The sequence below is a fragment of the Moschus berezovskii genome, chromosome 22 (assembly GCF_049115385.1).
Source record: "Moschus berezovskii isolate FMDL1 chromosome 22, NW_MosBer_1.0, whole genome shotgun sequence".
Classification (NCBI taxonomy): Eukaryota; Metazoa; Chordata; class Mammalia; order Artiodactyla; family Moschidae; genus Moschus; species Moschus berezovskii.
The window spans coordinates 426,217-437,922 of NC_142481.1; the positions used below are offsets into that span (position 1 = coordinate 426,217).

At 43.8% G+C, this 11,706-nt stretch overlaps 1 protein-coding gene across 5 annotated transcripts in view; it reads left to right on the plus strand.

The window, feature by feature from the left end:
• ZNF329 (zinc finger protein 329) overlaps positions 1-11,697 on the plus strand; it is a 43,047-nt gene extending 31,350 nt beyond the window's left edge. For 3 of the 5 annotated variants that reach the window (XM_055411216.2, XM_055411217.2, XM_055411219.2), the window contains exons 2-3: positions 1,944-2,074; positions 9,108-11,697. In XM_055411216.2, the coding sequence (XP_055267191.2) occupies positions 9,128-10,729 (1,602 nt within the window). In that variant the 5' untranslated portion in view covers positions 1,944-2,074; positions 9,108-9,127 and the 3' untranslated portion in view covers positions 10,730-11,697. The remainder of the gene's footprint in view (positions 1-1,943; positions 2,075-9,107) is intronic. The other 2 variants (XM_055411218.2, XM_055411221.2) reach the window with 1 other exon arrangement.
• Positions 11,698-11,706: the final 9 nt, after the last annotated feature.

An 11,706-nucleotide genomic window follows, 5' to 3' on the forward strand; every position in this document is an offset into this window, starting at 1 on the left:
CATGTCCATCGAGTCGGTAATGCCATCCAGCCACCTCATCCTCTGTCGTCCCCTTCTCCTCCTTCCTTCAGTCTTTCCCATCATCAGTGTCTTTTCCAGTGAGTCATTTCTTTGCATCAGATGGCCAAAGTATTGGAACTTCAGCTTCAGTGTCAGTCCTTCCAATGAATACTCTGTACTGATTTCCTTTAGGATGGACTGGTTGGATCTCCTTGCAGTCCAAGGGACTCTCAAGAGTCTTCTCCAACACCAAAGTTCAAAAGCATCAGTTCTTCGGTGCTCAGCTTTCTTCACAGTCCAACTCTCACGTCCATACATAACCACTGGAAAAACCATAGCCTTGACTAGATGGACCTTTGTTGGCAAAGTAATGTCTCTACTTTTTAATATACTATCTAGGCTGGTCATAACTTTCCTCCAAGGAGTAAGCATTTTTTAGTTTCATGGCTGCACTCACTGTCCACAGTGATTTTGGAGCCCAAGAAAATGAAGTCTGTCACTCTTTCCATTGTTTCCCCATCTATTTTCCATGAAGTGATGGGACCAGATGCCGTGATCTTAGTGTTTTGAATGTTGAGTTTTAAGCCAGCTTTTTTACTCTCCTCTTTCACTTTCATCAAGAGGCTCTTTAGTTGTTCTTCACTTTCTGCCATAAGGGTGGTGTCGTTTGCATATCTGAGGTTATTGATATTTCTCCTGGCAATCTTAATTCCAGCTTGTGCTTCGTCCAGCCCGACATTTCACATGATGTACTCTGCATATAAGTTAAATAAACAGGGTGACAGTATGCAGCCTTGACATACTCCTTTATCTTTTGTCAATTAAAAAAAAAAGTTTGTTAAGGACTTGGGCTTGTAAAAGTATGTTTGAACACCAAGCTTTTTTTGTTTTTTTTCCACCCACAGCCAGTAACTTTACTCCCTTCTATTGCTTGTTTCTCTTCCTCCTACCAAACTTTTTCTGTTGAAAAGTATTACACTTACAGAAGTGTTGCAGGAATACTTCAATGAACACTTGTAAAACCATCCAGATTATCAAGTTATTAACACTTTGCCTCATTAGCTTACTTTTCTTTTCTCCCTGCCTCAAACACACATACTGTGCTGTACTGTGCTTAGTCGCTCAGTCATGTCTGACTCTGCAACCCCATGGACTGTAGCCCGCCAGGCTCCTCTGTCCGTGGCAATTCTCCGGGCAAGAATATTGAAGTGGGTTGCCATGCCCTCCTCCAGGGGATTGTCCCAACGTAGAGATGGAAACCATGTCTGCCGCATTGCAGGTGGATTCTTTACTGTCTGAGCCACCAGGGAAGCTCCAAACACATAAAGACACACTCTTTTTTGTATTTTACAGACAACCCAAGAAGATAAAAGGTCTGTTACCCACAGGATGAGACTTATCTTGTGAGAGCAAGGCAGGCTTCCTAAAGTGATCCAAAAAAATCGAGAATAGGAAAAAGCTTGCTAGGCTTTATTTATTTATCAGTGAGAAGCTTGTGGGATCAATTAGGGATTGAACTCCAGGTCCTCGGCATTGAAAGTGCAGAGTCCTACTCACTGGACCATCATTGAAGTCTTTCTTTGGACTTTTATAGTGATTAGAGAATGGAATTGGGATGATGGTGGCCTTGCATTGATTGGGGCTTGGATGGTTTCAACTTCCTGCCAACTGCAGGGAGAAAGCACTTTGGTTCTCCCTCTTTTCTTTTTCAGGCTTTCTTGTTTGTTTGCCTAGTTTGCAGAAATAGAAGGGGCAGTAGGTGGGGTGAGGATGGCAGTTGAAAGTTGCCAACAGTCATCAAAAGTGAAGGCAGACTGTTAATCACAATTGGTAATCAGATGGGTAACTTTATTAGGACAGGGCTAACGTTAGTGGCAAACAGTTTATTTTTGTTAAAGAATGTATTATTTGAACAAGTAAACATTATCATGTTTGGTCCACAGAGATGTCAAGAACCATGCAGATGGGATCAGACAGCTGAGGTCTAGCAACCGCTGATGTCAAGCATCCAGCTGTCGGGGTTAAATGAATTCCTCTACAGGGTCATAGAGACTGGGGGGAAAGCCCTTCAGAGGTGAGTACCTGGGAATGGAATTCTCCACAAGCTTTAAATCTCAAGGTACCAGAAACATGCCAAGTGGAGTCTGGACCAGTAATTCTGACTCCCAACAGTTTCAGTACCTGCTATTTTTTTTTTTCTTTAATAATTGTATTAAAGTATAGTTCACATACCTATAATAAACCTTCTTAAGATACACAATTCAGTGCTTTTTAGTAAATTCACTAAGTTGTGCATCCGTTACCAGTATCAGTTTTAGAATATTTTCATCATCCTCTGAAAGGAAAAGCGCATTAGCACTAGCTCTCACTTCCCATTTGCTCCATTCCTCTCAGGCCTAGGCAATTACTACCCTATTTTCCGCCTCTGGATTTGCCTATTCTAGACATTTCACATTGATGGTCATACGATGTGTCATCTGTTGTTTTGACTTCTTTCACTTAACACTGTTTTTAGGTTCATCCACATGGTAACGTGTGTTAGTACTTGGTTCATTTTTATAGATGAATAATATTCCATTGTATGAATAATTAAATTTTTTATCCATCCATCAGATGATAGCCATCTAAGTTGCTTTCATAGAATAATGCTTCTGTGAACATTCATATACAAGTTTTGTGGGGGTTTTTTTGTGGACATATGTCTTCATTTCTCTTAGATAACCTGGGAGTGGAACTAATTGTAGCCATCCTTGGGGGTGTGAAATAGTATATCGATGTGGTTTTGATTTATAATTCCCTGATGGTTAGTGGAAGGGATTGGGGGCAGGAGGAGAAGGGGCGATAGAGGATGAGATGGCTGGATGGCATTACCGACTTGATGGACATGAGTTTGGGTAAACTCCGGGAGTTGGTGATGGACAGGGAGGTCTGGCATGCTGCGATTCATGGGGTTGCAAAGAGTCGGACATGACTGAGTGACTTAACTGAACTGAACTGAACTGATAGTGATACTAAGCTTCTTTTCATTGTGCTTATTGGCTGTTTTTATAACACTATTTGGATCCTTTGCCCATTTATGAAATGGGTTATTGATCTTTTTTATTATTAAATTGTAAGTATAGTTTATTTATTCTGTATACCAGTGCCTTATCAGGTATATGATTTTGAAATATTTTATCCAGTCTCATGGATTGTGTTTTTAACTTTCTTAGTAACATTCTTTGAAGCACAAACAGTTTTGATCAGTCCATTTTATTTCCTGTGTCACTTGTGCTTTTAGTGTTATATTTAGGTTTCTGAAGACTTATGCCTGTGTTTTTCTTTTAAGAGTTTTATAGTTTTAGCTTGTATATTTACGCTTATGATGCATTTAGACTTAATTTTTCTGTAATGTTCACTCTTTAAGATCGATAGTTGCAATGTGCCTTTGACCATCCTGAAAAGAATTTTATGGATAATATTAAATATCCATCTAATTTTTAAAAATAAATGTAAGGAATCAATAAAAGGCATTTGTATTAAAAAATGTATTTCTGTATTTAAATGCTTGGCACAGGTACTTAAAGACATAGGAAGAAGTCTGGTGCTGGAGATTATAGGTTTGGATTAAGAGAAGTAGGACAGTCAGAACTCATTGTCCTCAGTGAAATTGAATGAGGGGAGGTGTGACTGGATCCTGCTGGAACATGAGTGTTGTGGGTGGATCCAGACCAGGTGTATTAAATAGGAATGGAAGAACGTACCTTGGTGGAAGCAGGTTCTGAGCATTTAACTCAGATAAGGCAACCCAGGCTGTCTGGATGATCTGGGGTGACAGGTGTGGGATCCATCACCCACTCCACTGTAACAGTGGAGCAACATCAGGATGATTTACTGCAGAAAACAGTTCTCCAAACAGAGCTGAAGTCTCAGCATGTGCTGGGGCACCGTTCAGTGTAAAAAACCATAAAGACCACCATCTTTGGTGGCCATGGGGAAGAGAAGGCTAGGGGAAATTAGTCATGCTGGGGCTCCAGAGAAGCGGTTGTGAATATCTGAGGTCAGGTCAGAGAAAGAGAGTGTGTGTGTGTGTAGGAAACCGAGAACTCCCCAAATTTGTGAACAGCATGGGGATGAATTTTTTACCACATAATTTTGTATCATTGTACTGCCAAAAGTAGCAATACACAGATATGTATGAGGGTAATAATAGGAGATTTTAAAAACAACCGTAGTTAATGAAATTCAGTTCAGTTCCTTCATTAATTACCCTAATTTAATACTGTTTCCCTGAAGTCTGCCTTAATGTCCTCCTATATACTTTTTTTTATTCTTAAGTAATCTTTTATTTTTTTTTAATTTTTATTTAATAAATGGTACAAAGCACAATGCCATAAACATTAACAGTTAAAATTTCACCAAGTGAAAAAATACTATAGAATACACAGTTGCAAAAAGCTACATTAAGTTATTTTACAACTGCCTCAAGTTGCAAAAAGAAAAAAAACCCAATGCCATACCTAAGTTATCCCTCTCTCAAAATAATGCCATTTATATTATAAACCACAAGCTCCCCATCAAAAGATGGGAACTGCTTTTGTTAATTCATATATATATATATATATATATGACTGTATCACTTTGCTATACACCTGAAACAAACACTGTAAATAAAATATAGTACAATATAAAATAAAAATAAGTAACAAATCTTTGGGGCTTTACACTGAATTAGAGTTCCTATCAGAGGGATAACAGCATCACAGCCGCACTGAATCCTCATGAAGGAGGCACACGAATGACTGGGTTACAAGAGTTACAGGAATAATGTCTTCCTATATACTTGAGATCATTTGTTCTGTTTGCAGTAACCACCAGGGCACTTCCCACCACCTCAGGGATTGAACCTAGGCCCATGGCAGTTAAAGCACTGAGTCCTAACCACTGAACTGCCAGGGAACTCTCAGTTATTGTCTGTTTTTTTTTTAATATTGGCCACACTAGTAGGTGTAAAGTGGCACCTCACTGTGATTTTGATTAACATTTCCCTAATGACCAGTGATGTGGATCATCTTTTCATGTGCTTACTGGCCATCTGTTAGTCTTCTTTGGAGAAATATCCATTCAGATCCTTTGCCTATTTAAAAAATTTGGGTTGTCCTGTTATTATTGGGCTATCAGAATTTTTTTAATACCTTCTAAGAAGAGTTGACTGGAGAAGGAAATGGCAACCCACTCCAGTGTTCTTGCCTGGAGAATCCCAGAGACGGCGGAGCCTGGTGGGCTACCATCTATGGGGACGCACAGAGTCGGACACAACTGAAGTGACTTAGCAGCAGCAGCAAGAAGAGTTGACTCACTGGAAAAGACTCTGATGCTGGTAGGGATTGGGGCAGGAGGAGAAGGGGACGACAGAGGATGAGATGTCTGGATGGCATCACCGACTTGATGGACATGAGTTTGAGTGAACCCCGGGAGTTGGTGATGGACAGGGAGGCCTGGTGTGCTGCGATTCATGGGGTCGCAAAGAGTCAGACACAACTGAGCGACTGAACTGAACTGAACAAGTCCTTTATCAGATTCATGCATTGTAAATATTTCCTCTGATTTGGTAGCTTGTCTTTTTACTTGCTTCAGTTCAGTTCACTCAGTCATGTCTGGCTCTTTGCAACCCCATGAATCGCAGCACGCCAGGCCTCCCTGTCCATCACCAACTCCCAGAGTTTACCCAAACTCATGTCCATTGAGTCGGTGATGCCATCTAACCATCTCATCCTCTGTCGTCCCCTTCTCCTCCTGCCTTCAATTTTTCCCAACATCAGGGTCTTTTCAAATGAGTCAACTCTTCGCATCAGGTGGCCAAAGTATTGGAGTTTCAGCTTCAGCATCAGTCCTTCCAGTGAACACCCAGGACTGATTTTCTTTAGGATGGACTGGTTGGATCTCCTTGCAGTCCAAGGGACTCTCAAGAGTTTTCTCCAACACCAGACTTCAAAAGCATCAATTCTTCGCCATTCAGCTTTCTATATAGTCCAACTCTCACATCCATACATGACCACTGGAAAAACCATAGCCTTGACTAGACGAACCTTTGTTGACAAAGTAATGTCTCTGCTTTTTAATATGCTGTCTAGGTTGATCATAATTTTCCTTCCAAGGAGTAAGTGTCTTTTAATTTCATGGCTGCAATCACCATCTGCAGTGATTTTGGAGCCCCAAAAGATAAAGTCAGCCACTGTTTCCACTGTTTCCCCATCTAATTGCCATGAAGTGATCGGACCAGATGCCATGATCTTAGTTTTCTGAATGTTGAGCTTTAAGCCAATTTTTTCACTCTCCTCTTGGGTGTAGGGGGTGTCTTCTATGTTGATGAAAATGTGGGGGATCGTATCAGTAGATATTCTGTTTCATAGTCCTTGCTTTCCTGGGATAAATCCAACATTGCCATTGTGATAACTTTTTTCTCTTTTATAATTAAATCCCCCTTTTATACTGAATATCACCTTGTATGCTTTCTTATTTTTTAATGATTATTCATGTCAAAAATGATTTCATTAGTTGTTTCATGTAACAGACTTTCAGTTTTCTTATCTTCTTGGATGTTTCCTTGTTTTTGGCTTCTGTAATTTTTGCTTTTATCTTTATTATCACTTTCCTACCACCTCCTGTTGGTTTTCTGTGTAGCTTCTTAAATTTGAACAATGATGTCACTAACTTTCCATCTTCTCTTTAAAATACAAGCATTAGGGAATTCTTTGGAAGTCTGGTGGTTAGGACTTCGTGCTTTCATTGCTGAGGGCACAGGTGCAGTCCCTGGTTGGTGAACCAAGATCCTGCAAGCAGTGCAGCTCGGGCACAAACAAACAAGCAAACCAACCCACCTCAGCCCTCTCCCCAGATGCCAAAGCATTAAAGACCAACATTTTCTGCCGAGGAGCTACTATAGCTGCATCTTCCTTTGCCACGTGTTTTGAGCTGTGTCATTATCATCAGTTGTTCTGTTCTCTGTTTTCTAAGTCAGTGCTTGCTCATTATTTTCATCAGGATTTCTATTTGATCTGTGAATTACTGAGAAACAAGTTTTCACTCTTCCAAATAAAGAGGGTTTTAAAAAACTTAATTACGTTTTTGTGTATTTGGTGCTCATTCTGTTACTGTATTTTTTTCCCCCTTAACTTTAAACTTTTTATTTTGTAGTGGGGTATAGCTGATTAACAATGTTGTGGTATAATAATTTCAGGTGAGCAGCGAAGGGACTCAGCTATACATATACACGTATCCAGTCTACCCCAAGCCATACTCCCACCCAGGCCGCCACACCTTCTATTACTGATTTTTAACTTGACCACATCTGTAGTCAAAAGACTGCGGTTTGGCCTTTGTTGAACCTATTCTTTGGCCTGGTTTATGGCCAGTATAGCGTACGTTCCACTTGTGCTTGGGAAGCCTTTGGCTCTGATTGTTGGCAGTGGTCCTTCATTCAGGTGTGTGGCCAGGCTGACTAATTACGTTCTCATGCATGTCTGTGTTCAGTCTTTCTTTATTTCCATTTCTGAAGGAGGCTTGTTAAACCTACCCAGTATGGTTATATTTGCTGAACTTGCTGTGTGTTTCCAGGCAAAATGTTAATGTAGACTGTTACAGAGCCCTGTTGTCATTTTTGAAGTTTGCTCTTGGTTAGCAAAGAACCAACAGTCTCTTGTTTGGAGAGCATGTGTCTGCTCGCAACTTTGGTTTTGTCTTCTGTGTCGTTTTGCTTTTTTCTGTGTTTTCTGTTACAAACACATTTTTTTAATGCAGTCTGACATGGTGTCTTTATCGTACCCATCAAAGCCATTTACATTTATTGTTATTGGTGATGTCCTATTTTATACTTTTTATTCTAATGTGTCCTTTCTGAACTTTTACCCTTACCACCTTCTTCTGGATCAATCTGGGTTTTTTGTCTTTATTTTTTCCTCCTCTAACAGGATTTTTCCACTGCAACACTATTGACCTTTGGGTCCGGTCACTCTGTTGTGAAGGGTTGTCTTGTGTTTTCAAGGGTGTTCAGCAGCATCCCTCGTTTCCAGTAGCATCTGCTTCCCAGTCGTGTCAACCAGAACTGTCCCCAGATGGTGCCTGGTGCCTTTTGGGGATTGAGAACCACTGCTCTGTGGACTTGGAAGTTTTACAGGGAGGTTGATGACAGATCTCGGAATGTCAGAACTTTCAGGAAAGTAGGCCTGTGCTTTGTCCAGTCCATAAAGGCAGAGCTCTGACCACAAAGGTGGGTTGAGGACTGCCTGTTCAGTGCTGACATAAGACCATTGTTGGGTGTTGCTCTGGAATGTGTGCTGACCACTGGTGGGGAGGGGGTCACGGGGACAAGCTCAGAGTGGCTGAGATGGTGCTCCTGTGTGAGCGGTGACATGGCCCCTGGTCTCCTGTGTCTCAGACTAGTCCTCTTGGTGATCGTCACCCCCAGCACCATTCCTCCTGTCTGGTCTCTGGGAAGAGGGAAATGCCACATGATTCTTCTTGAATTTGCTCTTGGCTCCGTCCTTGCCTTTCACTGTCTCTCTGCCTTGTTCATATCTGAATTTCAAAAAGAAAACAAGTGAAAAAACACAAAAAGACAGGTGAAAAGACACAAACACACACCTGGCATGTCACCGTTTTTCATTCTTCTTCTAGACTCAGCTTTGTGTGCTTCAGTTCAGTTCAGTCGCTCAGTCATGTCCGACTCTTTGTGACCCCATGAATCACAGCACGCCAGGCCTCCCTGTCCATCACCAACTCCCAGAGCTCACTCAAACTCATGTCTATCGAGTCGGTGATGCCATCCAGCCATCTCATTCTCTGTCGTCCCCTTCTCCTCCCACCCCCAATCCTTCCCAGCATCAGACTCTTCCAGTGAGTCAACTTGTCACATGAGGTGGCCAAAGTATTGGAGCTTCAGCTTTAGCATCAGTCCCTCCAATGAACACCCAGGACTGATCTCCTTTAGAATGGACTGGTTGGATCTCCTTGCAGTCCAAGGGACTCTCAGGAGTCTTCTCCAGCACCACAGTTCAAAAGCATCAGTTCGTTGGCGATCAGCTTTCTTCGTGTACTTAAGTTTGTCTTTTTCACTCTTTACTTTCCAGCCTGGGACACAGGATTGAAAATGACAGCTTGGAATGTGCCTGAGGAAGGACTGTCCACGGCATTTGCGAGAGAGGCTCCTCGTCTCTCCACTCGAGGGATCAGCTGGGACCCTGAGAACCCAGAGGGACGTTCGAGGCGATCCGCCTTAACTCAGGAGGAGCCAGGGGCCTGGGAGGCCGCTCCTGAACATCCTGGGTTTGGGAAGCATTTGAGCGTGAGCGCAGATCTTCCACGATGTCAGAGAGTTCCTGCAACAAACGGTTTCCGTGTACGTGGCTCAGATGTTAAAAGTCTGGATTGTGACCCAGCTTCACACAATGGTCAGAAAAGCTACGCAGCTAAGAGAGTGGGTGACAGGGACTCCTGTGGCAAAGCCTTCAGCCATTCCATGGAATTGACTCAGTTTGGAAGAACTCAGACCCGAGAGAAGCCCTATAGATACCCTGACAGTGTTAAGTCTCTCAATCACTTTACCCCTCTTGGCCAACAGAAAATCTTGACACGAGGGAAGAAACTGTATGAAGGCGAGGACTTTGGGGACCTTTTAACCCTGAGTCCATCTCTTAGTGAAAGCAGGAGGAGCAGCCCTGGAGAGAAATTGTATAAATGTACTGAATGTGGCAAGTGCTTCAAGCGGAACTCTTCTCTTGTCTTGCATCACCGAACTCACACTGGGGAGAAACCTTACACCTGTAACGAGTGTGGAAAGTCCTTCAGCAAGAACTACAACCTAATTGTGCACCAAAGAATCCATACAGGAGAGAAGCCCTACAAGTGCAGTAAATGTGGGAAGGCCTTCAGTGACGGGTCAGCTCTGACACAACACCAGAGAATTCACACCGGGGAGAAACCTTATGAGTGTCTGGAATGTGGGAAAACCTTCAACCGAAATTCGTCCCTGATCCTCCATCAGAGGACTCATACGGGGGAGAAGCCATACCGATGTAACGAGTGTGGGAAGCCTTTTACAGACATCTCCCACCTCACCGTGCACCTCAGGATCCACACTGGCGAGAAGCCCTATGAATGCAGCAAATGTGGAAAGGCCTTCCGAGACGGCTCATACCTCACCCAGCACGAGAGGACTCACACTGGAGAGAAGCCCTTTGAGTGCACAGAGTGCGGGAAGTCCTTTAACCGCAATTCCCACCTCATCGTGCATCAAAAGATTCACTCTGGGGAGAAGCCCTACGAGTGCAAAGAGTGTGGGAAGACTTTCATCGAGAGTGCGTACCTCATCCGGCACCAGAGGATTCACACTGGCGAGAAGCCCTATGGCTGCGACCAGTGCCAGAAGCTGTTCAGGAACATCGCTGGCCTCATCCGGCACCAGAGGACTCACACTGGTGAGAAGCCCTACGAGTGTAATCAGTGTGGCCGGGCCTTCAGGGACAGCTCCTGTCTGACCAAGCACAGGAGGATCCACACCAGGGAGACGCCATACCAGTGCCCAGAGTGTGGCAAGTCCTTCAGGCAGAACTCTCACCTGGCCGTGCACCAGAGACTCCACAGCAGGGAGGGCCCCAGCCACTGTCCCCAGTGTGGGAAGACGTTCCGGAGGGGCTCCGCCCTCGTCCGACACCAGAGCTCACACCCCGGCGAGCAGCCCGTGAGCGTTTAGTGAACAGGGGCCACACGCTCTCCCGACTGACTCTCAGACACCTTTGTGTGGGAGGAGGGTCTCCAGGGGTGGCTCCTCCCTCTCAGGGGAAAGCACTTCTCTGAGCCCTGCAGTGAATCGACAGATGTGAGATGTTCCTGAGCCACACCGTTTGGTCTGTAGGTTCGGGAACTCCTGAAGAGAATACAGGATGGTAATAGACATGGTGAAGGCATCATGGATGACTCCACCTGTGCCACGTGTGGCAGTGCACACACACGACAGTGCACACACGTGACAGTACACACACTGGAGTAAAGCCTGCGCTCCCCTGGAGAAACCACCTGCCCGAACGTTGGAATCCTGGAACCGCAAGGCTCCTCTGTAATCGGGTGTCGTGAGGAGTCCTTGACAGGGGGTGTTTGCCTCACAGTCAGTAGGCAGACTCATAGTAGCGTCCAGTGAGGGAGACTTTTGGCTGGAGACCTTACACACTTATCTGTATCGGCAAAAGCCTACAAACTACTACACCCTGCAACGACTGCAGACTTAACAGTAGATCGCTGTTTGAATGGATTCCCATGTTACTGCCCTGCCAGGTGCTGTGGACTCGTTTCAGCAGGGGCAGCTGGGTGAGGAAGTTGCTTGTGAATGAACAATGATGTTTCTTCTAAGAGGAGACTGAGTAGATTCCTCCAAGAGGGAAGGGGCTGCTGCTGAGAAACACGAGACATTGCTTTAGTTGTTGAGCCAAGCAAACAGAAAACACTGAGCTGTCATGTTTATGTTGTCACCTCTCATCGTTCACTTGGGACGCTCGTGATGTGTGCAGCCATGCCGAATCATAACGATAAAGATTTTGTTGTTGTCTTGAAAATACTTATAATATGGCCAGCAACTGAAAGCATAAAATAGATTTGCATTGCTGCAGCCATGTAAAAGCATGTGCACATACAGATATAGGTTGGAAGTTGACCACAGAGAAATAAATGTGGTTT